Raw genomic sequence first — 18,291 nt, 5'->3', positions numbered from 1 at the left:
TCTTCCCAGATGTGGCGATCCTCGGCGGCAGTCAACGGCGGTGGTGGCACTCCTCTGCAGCGGCGCTCCTCGGCGAAGGCGTTGAGTTTCCTCTTCATGCGATTGTCCACCACACACTGAAGAAAGAATTCAAGGTACCTCATATTTATTGGGGTACCTTAAATTCCTATTGGCTAAAATTTTCTAAATCAGGCAATAGGATGAGAGCTACTGAAATCTTAGGATTTCAGTAGCTCTCATTCTATTGGTTGTTTTGAAAAATTCAGCAGCCAATAGAATGAGAACTACTGAAATCTTATTGGCTGATTTGAACAGCCAATAGGATTTTAGTAGCTCTAATCCTATTGGCTGTTTTAAAAAATTCAGTCAATAGGAACGTAAGGTACCCCAAATTGATTGCAGTACCTTGCATTCTTTCTTCAGTATACCACGGACGATCGGATGAAGAGGAGCCTCCATGTTGCTGAGGACCGCCGCCGCAGAGGACCACCGCTGTCAAGGACTGCTGCCGAGTATCGACACATCTGGGAAGACCGCACCAGACCTCTGCTCCACACTGCCTTTGCTGTGGATAAAGATGATGGACCTGCCTGGAAGAAGACGTTCTCCGCCGGACTTCTGAAATCGTGAGTACCTATTTGGGGCTTTAGTGTTAGGTTTTTTTTTTTTTTTAAATATTTAATTTTATTTTTTAACTTAGGTTTTTTTTGAGCACTTGGAAAAAGAGCTAAATGCCCTTTTAAGGGCAGTGAAAATAGCTAAATACCCTTTTAAGGACAATGCCCATACAAATGCCCTTTTCAGGGCAATGGGTAGATTAGGTTTATTAGTGTTAGGTTTTTTTTTTATTTTGGGGGCTTTGGTGGGTGGGGGGTTTACTGTTAGGGGGGACTTTGTTTATTTTTAATGTAAAAGAGCTGTTTAACTTAGGGCAATGCCCTACAAAAACCCCTTTTAATGGCTATTGGTAGTTTAGCATTACAGGGAGTGCAGAATTATTAGGCAAATGAGTATTTTGACCACATCATCCTCTTTATGCATGTTGTCTTACTCCAAGCTGTATAGGCTCGAAAACCTACTACCAATTAAGCATATTAGGTGATGTGCATCTCTGTAATGAGAAGGGGTGTGGTCTAATGACATCAACACCCTATATCAGGTGTGCATAATTATTAGGCAACTTCCTTTCCTTTGGCAAAATGGGTCAAAAGAAGGACTTGACAGGCTCAGAAAAGTAAAAAATAGTGAGATATCTTGCAGAGGGATGCAGCACTCTTAAAATTGCAAAGCTTCTGAAGCGTGATCATCGAACAATCAAGCGTTTCATTCAAAATAGTCAACAGGGTCGCAAGAAGCGTGTGGAAAAACCAAGGCGCAAAATAACTGCCCATGAACTGAGAAAAGTCAAGCGTGCAGCTGCCAAGATGCCACTTGCCACCAGTTTGGCCATATTTCAGAGCTGCAACATCACTGGAGTGCCCAAAGCACAAGGTGTGCAATACTCAGAGACATGGCCAAGGTAAGAAAGGCTGAAAGACGACCACCACTGAACAAGACACACAAGCTGAAACGTCAAGACTGGGGCCAAGAAATATTCTCAAGACTGATTTTTCTAAGGTTTTATGGACTGGTGAAATGAGAGTGAGTCTTGATGGGCCAGATGGATGGGCCCGTGGCTGGATTGGTAAAGGGCAGAGAGCTCCAGTCCGACTCAGACACCAGCAAGGTGGAGATGGAGTACTGGTTTGGGCTGGTATCATCAAAGATGAGCTTGTGGGGGCCTTTTCGGGTTGAGGATGGAGTCAAGCTCAACTCCCAGTCCTACTGCCAGTTTCTGGAAGACACCTTCTTCAAGCAGTGGTACAGGAAGAAGTCTGCATCCTTCAAGAAAACATGATTTTCATGCAGGACAATGCTCCATCACACGCGTCCAAGTACTCCACAGCGTGCTGGCAAGAAAGGGTATAAAAGAAGAAAATCTAATGACATGGCCTCCCTTGTTCACCTGATCTGAACCCCCACTGAGAACCTGTGGTCCATCATCAAAATGTGAGATTTACAAGGAGGGAAAACAGTACACCTCTCTGAACAGTGTCTGGGAGGCTGTGGTTGCTGCTGCACGCAATGTTGATGGTGAACAGATCAAAACACTGACAGAATCCATGGATGGCAGGCTTTTGAGTGTCCTTGCAAAGAAAGGTGGCTATATTGGTCACTGATTTGTTTTTGTTTTGTTTTTGAATGTCAGAAATGTATATTTGTGAATATTGAGATGTTATATTGGTTTCACTGGTAAAAATAAATAATTGAAATGGGTATATATTTGTTTTTTGTTAAGTTGCCTAATAATTATGCACAGTAATAGTCACCTGCACACACAGATATCCCCCTAAAATAGCTAAAACTAAAAACAAACTAAAAACTACTTCCAAAAATATTCAGCTTTGATATTAATGAGTTTTTTGGGTTCATTGAGAACATGGTTGTTGTTCAATAATAAAATTAATCCTCAAAAATACAACTTGCCTAATAATTCTGCACTCCATGTAGATTAGGGGGTGTTTTATTTTGGGGAGCTTTTTTATTTTCATAGGGATTAGGTTTAATTTTTTTTTATTTTGGTTAATGTGTTTATTTTTTTCTGTATTTCTATTTTTTAATTTTTGTAGCTTAGGGGGTTGGATTTACAACATATAGACTGCCCTCTAGTAACCAACTAGTAATAGATAATATTAATAGAATGTTAGTAAGTTTTTATTTTTTTTAATCTCTCCACTCAAAGGCCTTGAATACAAGTGGGGACAGTCAACACCAGAATTTTTGTTTTTTAAAAAGATAGATAATCCCTTTATTACCCATGCCCCAGTTTTCCATAACCAACACAGTTATATTAATACACTTTTTACTGCTGTGACTATCTTGTATAAGGAGCCAACTAGATAAAGCATATTGATTTAGTGCATCAAAATACAGATATATATCAACAAAATTAAAGAACATTTGGGGAACAGTGATCATAACATGGTCACATTTGAAATCTCTTTTCATATGCAGTGTTTTTAAAGGCTTAACTAAGACTTTTAATTTCAAGAAAGCAAAATTCAACGATTTAAGGAAATCATTAAATAATATAAATTGGGACAATGTATTTTCTAATAAAAATACAGAGGATAAATGGATAATATTTAAAAATTTGTTAAATAAATATACATATCAATACATACCATATGGTTATAAAAATAAAAATAAAAAAAATAAGCCGTTATGGCTAAATAAAAATGTGTTAAAAGAAATGAGGAAAAAACGTAGGGCATTTAAATTATTAAAAGAAAATAGTACAGACTCAGCATACAATATTTATAAGGAATGTAACAAAGCATGCAAAAAAGCAATCAAATTAGCCAAAATTGAAAATGAAAATTAATTGCCAAGGATTCTAAGTCTAACCCTAAAAGGTTCTTTAAGTACATAAATAGCAAAAAATCTAAGAAGGATAATATAGGTACATTAAAATGTGTGGAGGGTAGCATGATAAATAATGACAGGGAAAAGGCTGAGGTACTAAACCAGTTTTTTTCTTCAGTATACACAAGAGAGGAACCATTGAATGATACTTTGGAACAGAATAGAACATGCCAGTCCATACCACTAACTGGGTTTTGTTTAGAGGATATCAGGAAAAAACTAAAAAATATTAAGGTAAATAAAACTCCAGGCCCAGATGGAATACACCCAAGGGTGTTAAGTGAACTTAGCACTGTTATAGACAAACCTTTACTCTTAATTTTTCAAGACTCATTATCCTCAGGCATGGTACCCCAGGATTGGCGTAAAGCTGATGTGGTGCCACTCTTCAAAAAGGGAAGCAGGGATGATCCAGGAAGCTATAGACCAGTTAGTCTGACATCAATAGTGGGGAAGATATTTGAAGGGATTATAAGGGATTATATTGATGAGCATATTCGTGTAAACAAGATTATGAGTTCTAATCAGCATGGCTTTAGGAGAAATAGATCATGTCAAACTAATCTAATTAGATTCTACGAGGAAGTAAGTAAAAATATAGATAAAGGGGAATCAGTTGATGTGATATACTTAGATTTTGCAAAGGCATTTGATACAGTGCCTCATGAGAGATTAATGCACAAAATTAAGGGACTGGGAATAGCTGAAAATGTTAGCTCATGGATAAATAACTGGATAAAAGATAGGGAGCAACGAGTAGCAGTAAATGGATCATACTCAGATTGGACAAAGGTAATCAGTGGCGTCCCCCAGGGATCAGTACTGGGCCCTGTTCTTTTTAATATTTTTATAAATGACTTGGAGCAAGGATTAAATAGCGACATCTCTATTTTTGCAGATGATACTAAGTTAAGTAAGGTCATTAGGTCAGAGCAGGATGAACTCTCTTTGCAAAGGGATTTGCTAAAATTAGAACTATGGGCAAGTGAATGGAAAATGAGATTTAATACGGAAAAATGTAAGGTTCTACATTTTGGAAGTAAAAATAAGCAGGCTATGTATTTTTTAAATGGGACAAGACTTAGCCAAACACAGGAGGAAAGGGATTTGGGAGTAGTAATAGATAACAAGCTAAAGATGAGTGCACAATGCAGAGCAGCGGCTTCAAAGGCTAATAAGATACTAGCATGTATTAAAAGAGGCATTGATTCAAGGGAGGAAAGTATAAATTCTGTCATTATATAAAGCCCTGGTAAGACCTCACCTTGAGTTTGGAGTGCAGTTCGGGGGACCGATTGCTAAAAAAGATATTGCAGAACTAGAAAAAGTTCAGAGAAGGGCCACAAAGCTAATAAGGGGATTGGAGAAATTAACCTATGAGGAGAGGCTAGCCAAACTGGGTCTGTTCTCTTTAGAAAAAAGGCGCTTGAGAGGTGACATGATTACTTTATATAAATATATTCAAGGCCCATATACAGAGATGGCAGAAGCTCTTTTTATTCCAAGAAAATTGGTTCTGACAAGAGGTCATAATTTAAGGTTGGAGGAAAGGAGATTTAATCTCCAGCAACGGAAACGTTTTTTCACTGTAAGAGCAATAAAATTGTGGAACTCATTAGCAAAGGAGGTAGTGAATGCCAATACCATAGATACATTTAAAAATAGTCTGGATAATTTTCTGTATATAAACAAAATTCATGGATATGATTGCTAGTATTAAATGGGTCACATTTTAATGGGGTTATTTAAGCTTAACTGGAGCTTTTTGTAAGTATTTTAGATTTGTATAGGTTGAACTCGATGGACTTCAGTCTTTTTTCAACCTTATCTACTATGTTACTATGTTACTATACTTTCAGTGGGTAGCAGTAGTAGCGCATCTATTGTGCCCTATACTTTCACTAGGTAGCAGTAGGACCGCACTGATTATGCTTATATTATGCACCAGTTATTTGTTGCGCTTGCGAGTAATCTGAAACATAGCTTTTCACACTTATCACTCTTAAAACCTGGTATTAATTATTATCGTTTGCTATTGCACAAACAAATATGTATTAAATATTATATAAAATAAATATAAATATAAAAATAAATGAACGGAGGTGAATTAAGGCTTACGACATTTGAAACAATGAGATAAGATACATGAGAAGAGGTGGTAGTGGGAATATGTGTGTGTATCTATGTGTTGACTTATATGTGACATTTAAATTTGAAGTGTAAATAAAAAAACAAAATGAAAAACTCGCTACTTTGGAGAGAATTTTTTACACTCCATTGGCTTAGCGCTTGATCATTATCTAACATGAATTTTAGTTTGGGCCCTCAAAACCCTCAAAGAGGAAAAGAATGCACCTATGCTTTTCCAAGATGAATATCATAGTGCACATTTCACTACCATGCTGTTATAACAGGAATTTGTCTAAGAGCGTGATTTCTATTCCTGCTGCAGTAAGATGTGTTCTACCTTTAGGGAGGCCTAGAAGATTAATTAGGTCTTAATTGTAGTAGTCTTTACAAGTGTTCTGTTTGCAGCATGATGCTGCTTGTGAATTGAGTGTTCTAACTTCTTACTCTGGCAGTTTGCTGTTTAGCTTTACTTGATTATATTTTGTCCTGACTTTGCTTCTGAAGTAACCCCTTGTTTTGGTATTTGACTTTAGCTTGTTTTTTAACTTTGCATCTCCTAAATCCTGGTTTCTCAACAGCCGGGCCATGGCCCAGTACCGGGCCGTGATAGCCATGCTGGTGGGCCCTGACCTGTCATGCCCCCACTGCCCACTCTTACCCCGCTGCACACCAGGGGCAGACTGAGACCAATCAAGGCCCCAGGAAAACTGTCTCACACTGACCCAAATGTATTCAAATGTATGCAAATGAACATGGTAGCCTCCCTGCCCTAACCCCAACAGGCCCATCAACCTCCAGAGCTAGGACCCCCAACATTAAGGGCCAGAGAAAAAGCCCCCAACCTCCAGGGCCAGACCTCACACTCCATGGCCCTCACAGCGACAGACCCCCAGCAGGACCCCCCACACTCCAGGGCCCCCACTAATCCCACTTAACTGCTTAGTTACTGATATGGCAACTGAAAACTCCAGCTTAAGAAATGCACCAGGAGCCGTGGAGATGCCATTTGTGGGGCCCCCTACTTGTTAGTCCCTTGGCCCAGGTTCTATTTGCTTGGCTGATCAGCCCGCGCCTTCTGCATACTATATATATATATATATATATATATATATATATATATAAAATATATATATAAAATATATATATAACTATAACTACCGGGCCCTGGACATGTCCAGCTAAAATTTACCGGGCCTTGAGGTCACTTTGGTTGAGAACCACTGTCCTAAATGATTTTATGTTGCTTTTCCTTGTTAAAGTGAAAGTAAATTTTGAACCTCAGCAAAACATCTACGTAATATTTATCATTAATAAATAAGCATCTCTATGTTTTTTTTATTGTTTTTTTCAAAATTCATGTTATATTTTATATTTTATTTTCCCTACCGTGTTCGTCCTTGCTCCGCCCACCCTCCTCTTCCTGTATTTTTTAAGACTTTACGTATAGAGTGGTCCCACCCGCTCTATACGTAGCTGAAATGCTCGTTCACGATAAAGCAAAACATTGCGCATGCGATCAGTGCTACAATGCGCATGCGATTTTGTTATCACACCTTCAATGCGCATGCGTCAAATGATTTGCAAACATAGTACTGAATGAATAGCAATTATGTATTCATTCAGTACTATGCGATTTGAGAATCTTAAGTTGTGAGATCCGTGAGTAAAATCGCTACTAGTATGCTGATAAATTTGTTAAGGAGCGGCAGTGACAACAGCTGACTTTCCCGGCAGACAAAAAGCTTTGAGCATGCGCGAATTGGGCACGCGCGTCCGACAGAATTGCTTATGGAACTGATTTTGCGCATGCGCAATAGATTAGACATTATGATGACGTGGCTTCACGGCCGCCGATCGGCCAGAAAGTCAATTGGCTATGAGAAAAACGTGACTAGGAAGTAAGATATTTATTGGGAAGTGGGGAGATTTAAACATCAGAAAAATATCAGTTTGTATGCAACGAAAATGATCGTTAGACATAGATTAAAGAATAACGATGAATTAAACTCATATTATTTTTAAAGAACGGATCTAACTGTGCTAAGCTGACCACCAAACTTTACCATCACTTTAAGCTTTGACCCAGACTGTCTGACTCTGAATTTACTTATTCTCTACCTTAGCATAGTGATTTACAGTTTACTTGTATATGACTATTTATTTTGCACTATTGCTGCCTTTTACCTTGAATGCCTCTGCTCTCAAGAGATCTGCATTTAAGTCACCTTTGTGAGTTTTTCTTCACCTGGAAAGTGAGACTAAACTTTTCAAAAAGTAGGTTTTCCTTTAAATGTATTAATTCATAGTTACATTCTAGTACGTATTTGTTCTTTTACTTTGTAGGTGCTGTTTAAAGTACTACAGAGAGTTCAGCTACTAAGTTTGGCCTCATTGCTCTCTTACCCATAGCCTCTGCAGGGTTACTGTGATTAACTTGCAGTGTCCCAGTAACGTTTCGTGGTGAATTCGGCCTCTCAGCCATTGATCCCAGCTTGTTTAATTCTGGAACAGCAGTACTCTATCTTACACTGCTGCTCTATACCAATTACATTTTTTGCTCCACTAGTAATCTAGTCTAAAGTGTTTTGCATTTTTAATTCATTGGCGTCTATGAACAATATCAACAGCTAAGCAATTTCCCACTTAGGGCCAGATTAAGAGTGGAGCACTATTTATCACTCCCGCTCTAGCATTAACTCTGCTAGATTTTTGCGTGCGTTGGATACCGTGCATATTGCGTGTTATTGATATATTACATATAAAATATTTTCTAAAAATTATTACAAATAATTAAACACACTGTAAAATATATAGATAGATCCTATTGGTTATGTAGAATATTTTACAGTATGTTTAATAATTTTTATTATTTTTTTTAAAATATTTTATTAAAATGGGCTCTGCCATGTTAAAACCTTGGTTTCCCTTATATCCTTTGCTGAGGCCAGTAAGGAACAGATATAAATGAGTTACTTGAATATGTAAAATATATAAGTTTAATGCACTCTAAAATATGTAGTATGTATTCTCAGAGCAATGGAAAAAGCCCATATTTTTTAAATTATTTTTTATTAACAGGCAATGAAACTCCCTATATTCCAATTTTCAACTTATTGCTGTTATCTAATTTGCCTCATTCTTTTGGTATCCTTTGCTAAAAAGCATACATAGGTAGGCAATGAACCACTGAGAGTTCAATGAACCACTGAGATCTGATGACCGGTGGCAACACACATATGCTTTTTGTCATTGGCTCAGCTAGCTCCCAATCGTGCATTGCTGCTCCTTTAACAAAGGATGCAAAGAGGATGAGGCAGATGTGATCAAAGAATCCAATTGCAAAGTTGTTTAAAACGGAATGCTCTGTCTGAATCATGATAGAAACACTTTTATATGTCCCTTAAAGGACTACAATAAATAATTAAAATATACAGGCCCAAATTATGAGTGGAGCGCAATATCACACTTACTCTAGCCCGATAAATATACTCCACTCAGTAATACCAGTGCTGGTATTATTAAAGGTGAGGCGCAATTGCCCGGAAGCCAAGCACTCACGAGAGCACACTTCCATAGGCTCCAATGGGAGCCTCGTTTTTATGCCAGCAGACACCAGCAAACCACCTACCACAGCCCAGGGGGCAAATTGCACAGCGTTGGGCAGCAATAAGAAAATATATATATGCATATGCTTACATACATACATATTTACATCTAGATTGTAAGTTCCCACGGGAACAGGGCCCTCAATTCCCCCTGAATTTGTCTGTAAAATTTTGTGTCTTATCGTATTGTTTCTCCACTGTACTGTTATCCTTGTACCCATGGGCAGCGCTGCGGAATCTGTCGGCGCTTTATAAATAGTGATGTCGCAAACTTAAAATTTTTGGTTTGCGAACGGCGGACTCGAACTTCCGGTATTGTTCGCGAACCGCGATTGAATTCAATAGACAGGCAAACTTTAAAACCTACAAGGACTCTTTCTGGCCACAATAGTGATGTAAAAGTTGTTTCAAGGTTACTAACACCTGGACTGTGGCATGCTGGAGGGGGATCCCTGGCAAAACTCCCATGTAAAATTACATAGTTTATGCAGAGTCTGCTTTTAACCCATAAAGGGCCTAAATCACCTAACATTCCCAAATTGTTTGCAATAATGTGCTTTAAAACATCAGTAATGATGTCGTATCTATCAGGTAATGTAAGGGTTACGGCCGCATCACAGTGACAGAGCAAACTCCAAGTGTAACGCACTGCAATCAACCGCAAACAGTCCACTTGCAGAACCACGAGATAGGTAGATTTGATAGATAGATATATAGATTACATAGCTCAATCGATGCAATATACATATGATCGATACACTGTACATAGCTCAATAGATGCCATATACATTTGATAGATACGAATTACATCGATCAATAGATGCAATATACATTTGATAGATACGAATGTTATCGAATCAAAGATGCAATATACATTTTATAGATACGAATGACATCAACCAAAATATGTAAGGATTAAGAACAACAATCAAATTTTTTTTAATTTTAATTAGTAACAATACTGTGACAGCAATTATGATTGGTGTAAATAGTTGGCAAGACGGCCTGGCACACAGGCTGGCAGGCAGGAGGTAAATGCAATTCAAGGACACTAGGAGACTGAATACTGACAGTCAAAAAAGTGATGATTGACAATTTTTGCAATACTGTTAAAAGAAATATGATTGCTGGGAATAATTCGCTAGGTGGGCCTGGCACACAGGCTGCAAGGCAGGAGGAAAGTGCAATTCAATGGCACGAGCAAACTGAGGATTCAGAACAATTATTACCAAAAATTTTCATTTTTAATTATCAAGAATACTGTGACAACAAATATGATTGGTGTAAATATTTTGAAAGTCGGCCTGGCACACAGGCTGCCAGGCAAGAGGAAAATGCAATTCAATGGCACTAGGAGACTGAATATTTGCAGTCCAAAAAAATTAACGCCTAGATTTAGAGTTTTGTCAGTAACGACCCGAGTAGCTAACGCTGGCTTTTTTTCTCCCGCATTTTTTAAATACCGCTGGTATTTAGAGTTCACAGAAGGGCTGCGTTAGGCTCCAAAAAGGGAGCATACAGGCATATTTACCGCCGCTGCAACTCTCAATACCAGCGGTGCTTACGGACGCGGCCAGCTTCAAAAATGTGCTTGTGCACGATTCCCCCATAGAAAACAATGGGGCATTTTGAGCTGAAAAAACCCCAAACACCTGCAAAAAAGCAGCGTTCAGCTCCTAACGCAGCCCCATTGTTTCCTATGGGGAAACACTTCCTATGTCTGCACCTAACACCCTAACATGTACCCCGAGTCTAAACACCCCTAACCTTACACTTTTTAACCCCTAATCTTCCGCCCCCGCTATCGCTGACACCTGCATATTTTTTTTAACCCCTAATCTGCCGCTCCGTACACCACCGCAACCTACATTATACCTATGTACCCCTAATCTGCTGCCCCTAACACCACCGACCCCTATATTATATTTATTAACCCCTAATCTGCCCCCCACAACATCGCCGCCAGCTACCTACAATTATTAACCCCTAATCTGCCGACTGGACCTCACCGCTACTCTAATAAATGTATTAACCCCTAAAGCTAAGTCTAACCCTAACACTAACACCCCCCTAAATTAAATATAATTTAAATCTAACAAAATAAATTAACTCTTATTAAATAAATTAATCCTATTTAAAGCTAAATACTTACCTGTAAAATAAATCCTAATATAGCTACAATATAAATTATAATTATATTGTAGCTATTTTAGGATTTATATTTATTTTACAGGCAACTTTGAAATTATTTTAACTAGGTACAATAGCTATTAAATAGTTAATAACTATTTAATAGTTACCTAGTTAAAATAATTACAAAATTACCTGTAAAATAAATCCTAACCTAAGTTACAATTAAACCTAACACTACACTATCAATAAATAAATTAAATAAAATACCTACAAGTATCTACAATTAAACCTAACACTACACTATCAATAAATAAATTAATTAAATACAATACCTACACATAAATTCAATGAAATAAACTAACTAAAGTACAAAAAATAAAAAAGAACTGTTACAAAAAAATAAAAAAATATTTACAAACATTAGAAAAATATTACAACAATTTTAAACTAATTACACCTACTCTAAGCCCCCTAATTAAATAACAAAGACCCCCAAAATAAAAAAAATGCCCTACCCTATTCTAAAATTAAAATAGAAAAGCTCTTTTACCTTACCAGCCCCGAAAAGGGCCTTTTGCGGGGCATGCCCCAAAGAATTCAGCTCTTTTGCCTGTAAAAAAAAAAACATACAATACCCCCCCCAACATTACAACCCACCACCCACATACCCCTAATCTAACCCAAACCCCCCTTAAATAAACCTAACACTAAGCCCCTGAAGATTTCCCTACCTTGTCTTCACCACACCGGGTTCACCGATCGGTCCTGAGGAGCCTCCGAAGTCTTCATCCAAGCCCAAGCGGGGGGCTGAAGATGTCCATGATCCGGCTGAAGTCTTGATCCAAGCGGGAGCTGAAGAGGTCCATGATCCGACTGAAGTCTTCTATCAACGGCATCTTCAATCTTCTTTCTTCGGGAGCCATCATCTTCCATCCGACGCCGAACGTCCTCTTCTCCCGACGCCTACTCGCTGAATGACGGTTCCTTTAAATGACGTCATCCAAGATGACGTCCCTCGAATTCCGATTGGCTGATAGGATTCTATCAGCCAATCGGAATTAAGGTAGGAATATTCTGATTGGCTGATGGAATCAGCCAATCAGAATCAAGTTCAATCCGATTGGCTGATCCAATCTGAAGCTGAAGAGGTCTATGATCTGGCTGAAGTCTTCTATCAAGCGGCATCTTCAATCTTCTTTCTTCCGGATCCATGTTTATCCCGCCGACGCGGAACATCCATCTTCACCGACGACTTCCCGACGAATGACGGTTCCTTTAAGGGACGTCATCCAAGATGGCGTCCCTCGAATTCCGATTGGCTGATAGGATTATATCAGCCAATCGGAATTAAGGTAGGAAAATTCTGATTGGCTGATTCCATCAGCCAATCAGATTCAAGTTCAATCCGATTGACTGATCCAATCAGCCAATCAGATTGAGCTTGCATTCTATTGGAAACTGCAATTCAATGGCACTAGTAGACTGAATATTTGCAGTCCAAAAAATTATGATTTTTAATTTATTTTTTATATACTGTTACAAGAATTATGATTGGTGCCACTAATTGGCTAGTTGGGCCTGGCACACAGGCTGGCAGATATGAGTCGTGGCTGGTAGGTAGGGCAGCAATTTAACACAGTATACTGTGTAAGTGACAAAAACACAGGCTTGATAGAAAATTAAGTTAGATTACACTAGCAAAATATTTTAAAATTTTAGATTTTAATATTAAAATTATGTTAAGAAGTGCAATGCACATATGAGTGGTCGCACTGGCTGGCTGCTACGTAGGGCAGCAATTAACAACAGTATGCTGTGTAAGTCAGACAGTTAGACACAGGCCTGATAGAAAATACAATTAGATTACACTAGCATAATGATTTAAAGACTTTTTTGGGGGAATTTAAAGAAAAAGGTTAAGCACATACATATGAGTCGTGGCTGATAGCCTTGGAAGGGCAGCTATTAAAAACAGTAGGCTCTGTAAGTCATATACACACGCCTGATAGAAAATACTATTAGATTACACTAGAAAAATGATTTAAATTATTTTTTTGGGGGGGAAATTAAAAAAAGGTTAAACGCATATGAGTCGTGGCTCATAGACTAGGGAGGGCAGCAAGTAAACACAGTAGGCTCTGTATGTCAGCAAAACACACAGGCCTGATAGAAAATGATATTAGATTACACTATCAAAAAAATTTAAACCTTTTTTTTTTTATATTTAAATTAAGGTGAAGAAGATATGAGTGGTGGCTGCCTGGCACAGACCAATTAACCAAAAGACTGAAAAAAATGAGGTATATTAATGCTGAGTGAGCCTGACAGACACAGGCCTGATAGAAAATGTTTGTTTGTTTTTTAAATTTAAAATAATGTTATAAACGGATATTAACACTGGTGGCTGGCACAGAGCAATGAACCAGAGTATATGCTGTGTGACACAGGCCTGATAGAAAATGAAAAAAAAATTACACTAGCAAAATAATTAAAATTTTTGGTTAGTTAAATTTAAACTAATGTTGTTAGGGAAGTATCAGTGGTGGCAGTAATCACAGCATATGCTGTGAGCCTTAAACACACAGGCTGAAAGCCAGGCAAATGCTAATAAAAATACGGAGAAAAAAAAACACGGCACGAAATATAGCCCTAAAAAGGGCTTTTTGGGGTGCTGTCCTTGCAGCAGAGATGAGTGGAGTCCTTCTGGACTGTAGTGGACACTAAATACACTAGCCTAGCTATGTTTTTCCCTATAATGTCAGGAGCACAAACACAACACGTTCTCTCACTAAGAAAGCAAGGTCATTATGAGTCTAAAATGGCGGCTTCCGAGTAGCTGGGAGGGTCTGTGAGGGAGTGTCTGATGTTGATTGGCTCTAATGTGTCAGACAGCTGTGACATACAGGGTCAAAGTTTCCTCAATGATGACACATAGGGGGCGGATCGAACATCGCCATGCTTACGCGAACAAGCTATGTTCGCTGTGAACCGTTCGCGGGCGAACAGTTCGGGACATCACTATTTATAAATAAAGAATAATAATATTAATAATAATGTGTATATACACATATAAACACAAATATATATGTATATAAACATATACATATATATTTATAGATAAAACACAGTCCACCATTGACCTCCACAAAAAGGCACTATTAGATGCCCTCACACCCCAGATGCCCTCACTTTAACCGCTTATAACTGCTTTGTGTACTGTCCCATATATTTTGGAGGCAATTTGGGCAATTTATTTTTACTAACCAGAGACCTGATCTCTGGTTAAAGATTTCTAGCGCAAAGGGTGAAAGTGAGCTTGCAGCAGCATTAACCAACCACTTGTAATGGCTGGATATTTAAGGTGATGGTAAGCTTGATCATTATTGAACATATTAGTGTAACTATGATATAAATCCAACCCCAATTAGTTCTTACTACTAATTGCTCTGATTTACTCCTACCGCTCCTCCTCCCGGCGCCAATCTACACTTTTCTTTCATTCAGTGACGTTTCTTCATACATCCAATTAATTTTCTGGCCTTTAGGCCGTGGAGTCAGGGATCCATAGGAAAAAAGAAGCACATGCGCAATTGATCCAAAGGGCATGCTGTGTAAGGAGTTGGCCGCCGAAATGCCAAGAAATCAATTGACAGGATGAAGAAACATCACTGAATAAAAAAAGTGTAGATCGGCGCTGAGAGGAGGAGTGGTAGAAGTTAATCAGAGCAATTAACAGTACGAACCCCATTTTCATTCATTATTATTATTATTATTTTTTATTTATAAAGCGCCAACAGATTCCGCAGCGCTGCCCATGGGTACAAGGATAACAGTACAATGGAGAAACAATATGACAAAATTTTACAGAATAAAAATTTAATGAATGAAAGTGGGGTTGGATTTACACTGATAGGTTCAATAACAATTAAGTTTACCAACACTTTAACTTTCACTGGTAAAGAGACAAATTTGCCTCTTTACCAGCGAACATTAAGATAGCACCTTACTTGTAATCTAGCCCATAATTTGTGAGTTTATTTGACCTGCATTCATATTTTTAACACTATCTATTAACTTTTAGTTGAGGGGTCATTTAAACCATTTGCTTTATTCCTGTTAGGACAAGGGCTATTTTACCTCAAGTGTAAAAGCTGCTTTAGATTACAGTTTGTATAATGGGATAGATTGATAGCTAGACAGACAGGCAGATAGACAGAAAGTTTAATTTTGACTTCAAATCTCTTTAATATCTGGTATAATCTGTTAAAAATATTCTAACTAAAAATATAACTAATATTAAAGGGAGGATTCATTGAATTATATTAAGTAGTTACATTCACTATTTAATAAATATCATTTTTTTTACAGAGATCAGCATTGTGAAAACGTTCTTCTTTTGAAGATATATGCACAGAAATCTTGTAAGCAGTTGTGAATCATTCCCAGTGTGTGTGCCTGACAGATATACCACAGACCCTAAGCTTTGATGCCACAGACAGTACATATATATTCTGTATACATTATGAGTGAAATTAAGAGCACAAATACTTTATCTAGGTAGCAGCATATGTTAAAACAATGCAAGAGAAAACCTTTCCAACATGGGATCATGATTTTTGCTCTTTTTTAGTAAACATCATACCTCACTGACATAAATTCCAGTGTCTTCCTCATCATCTGTTCTGTAGCAGACAGTCAGACCCAGTCTCTCCTGGCTGTTATGTCGACACAACTCTACCTCCTGTAAAACAGCAAAACCAGTAACATTTAGAAAAGGTGTGCAGGAAAACAAAATAATAATTATTTGATGTCTAATGAGAGATTGTATACTCAGATCACATTATCATCCGCCATGAATACCTACAGAAACACAGGGGAGCGGAAATCTAATTTATTGGCTATTTTGCATCAAATATATACTGAAATATCATAACAATATTCTAAAAGTTGCAACTAGTGCACAAATGGCTGGACTCACACAAGCACTAGACATATGTTAATTATATGCTCTATTACTTTTAAGCCCACTCACATAATCCACTAGTCCACAAACAGGTATCTTCTATACATTTCTAAGTGGCTGTACTTGGGCCATTAAGTGTACATATGAGAGAAGGTAAAATTATATTGAGAATATTGCAAAGTTTAATCACTTGATCAAAAAATATGTTGTTGGAAATGTTTCCCCTAGTGGACAAGTGGAAAATTGTATCATTGAGTGGTTGTAACTTCTCTCTGGCTAGTGACGTATATAAATATGTTATAACAAACCGCAATTCCGTCTGCATATCTATGAGGACACACATCTGGGTGCTAGAATGTAAATATATTACTTCTAGTCAAAGTTCATTACTCTCAGTATTTCGGAAAGGAACTGACACCTGTTATAGGGCATTGTGTTCCCTGAAATGTCAATTTAAGGTAACTTGAGTACTGGAACTGTGTATATATACAGAGGGTTGAAATTTCCACCAGTCCAACAATGATTTTTACCATCTGAGATAGTAACTTTTCTTCCCTGACAATTAAAGTAAAATTATATCATCCACCTCTATGTATCTATCTATCTATCTATCTATCTATCTATCTATCTATTGCGGAGTGTGAAATATTTTTCTGAATCTAGCTCTCATTGCATTTAGTAATTCTATTGTTACTAAAATCAATAATTAATAATATATTTTTTTTAAATATAATGGATATAACTAGCTTTATAAATACTTTCATTCTCCCTAAATAACAATTTTTAAAGTATCGTTGGAAAGAAATGAAACTTGGAACTTGGTTCACAAGGGATGCCTGGAAGATGACAGTAGCAAGGCAGGTTTCAGTACACAGTATAAATCTAACTTAAAACATCTAGGAGAGCTTATAATTCTTATGATGATAAACACTTGGGTGCTTCCCATCTTCCTGTTGCCAACGAAATGGCACTCATGGGCATAAATTGCTATTTCTGGGAGTTCTCTGATATGAATCGATATGAGATAGAGTCATCTGAGGAAAATCTAGAGTTAGAGTCAGAAATCACTGAAATTATTTTCCAGTGTCAGGATCTGTAATGTTGTTACTAAATCATTTGGTCTGTTCTACAAAAGCAACTGCTGAACAATAAAAGAGCAGTAAAGTATGCACTAGCCAGTACTATAATAAGATTGGAAAACAAGCATGCATTACTTTTTTCTTTAAAGGGACATTAACAACATTGTATATAGTGTATCTATAAAGGACACTTTAATGTGTACCTGGGCAAGAATTGTACACAAGCTTGCATTTTCTATTAGCAAGATTACCTGACTTTTTTCACTGTATTATTGAAAGGAAAGGTTTTATACCGTGTCTAGACCTTGATATTGATTAAAATATTTTTAATTGAGAGACCTGGAAAAGATGCAGTTAAGTCAACACCTCCATTTCACTTGATATAATCCAATGCATTAACTCTTTAATTTCCAGACAGGTTTGTAATGCATTACTTTACCACAAACTGCAAAGCAATTCATCACAGTATTCCCTCGTAGTTTCTTTATGAACACATTAAACCTGTGTATGTGATCAAACTTGTGTAATTCTTAAAGATATGGTAAATCCAAGTGTTTGAAAAATGCTAGGATTTAACATCACTAAAAATAAAGTGGAATTTCAGTGATCACTTAGTAAAATAAAGGGAAGTTAAACTTACCCTGTCTGTGCCGCAGCACCTCGCTAAAGTCAGCGCCTCCAGCTGCCCATGGCACAGCACTCTTTAACAATGAGGCGATGTTTACACCTCTAAACTAATAGCAGTGCTAGCATACACAACACTGGCAGATGACTAGCATGGCTATTGGTTTAGAGGTTGAAACGGCCCCTCATTGAGAGAAGAAAAAGGGTGAGTATTTTTTTTATTACTAGTGATGGAAAATCCAAGCGTTTTACTTTAAAGTGAAGCAGTTCTTAAACAGAAAACTGTTAAATA

The 18,291-nt window shown here is 37.5% G+C and overlaps 1 protein-coding gene across 1 annotated transcript in view; it reads right to left on the bottom strand.

Annotated features, from left to right (window-relative positions):
- The window catches only part of PDZRN4 (PDZ domain containing ring finger 4), a 209,298-nt gene that overhangs the window by 26,648 nt on the left and 164,359 nt on the right, over positions 1–18,291 (bottom strand). Inside the window, exon 4 of the mRNA XM_053719782.1 lies at positions 15,976–16,074. Within this exon, the coding sequence (XP_053575757.1) occupies positions 15,976–16,074 (99 nt within the window). The remainder of the gene's footprint in view (positions 1–15,975; positions 16,075–18,291) is intronic.

The sequence above is a fragment of the Bombina bombina genome, chromosome 6 (assembly GCF_027579735.1).
Source record: "Bombina bombina isolate aBomBom1 chromosome 6, aBomBom1.pri, whole genome shotgun sequence".
Classification (NCBI taxonomy): domain Eukaryota; kingdom Metazoa; phylum Chordata; class Amphibia; order Anura; family Bombinatoridae; genus Bombina; species Bombina bombina.
This window is presented reverse-complemented; position numbering and strand designations above follow the sequence as displayed.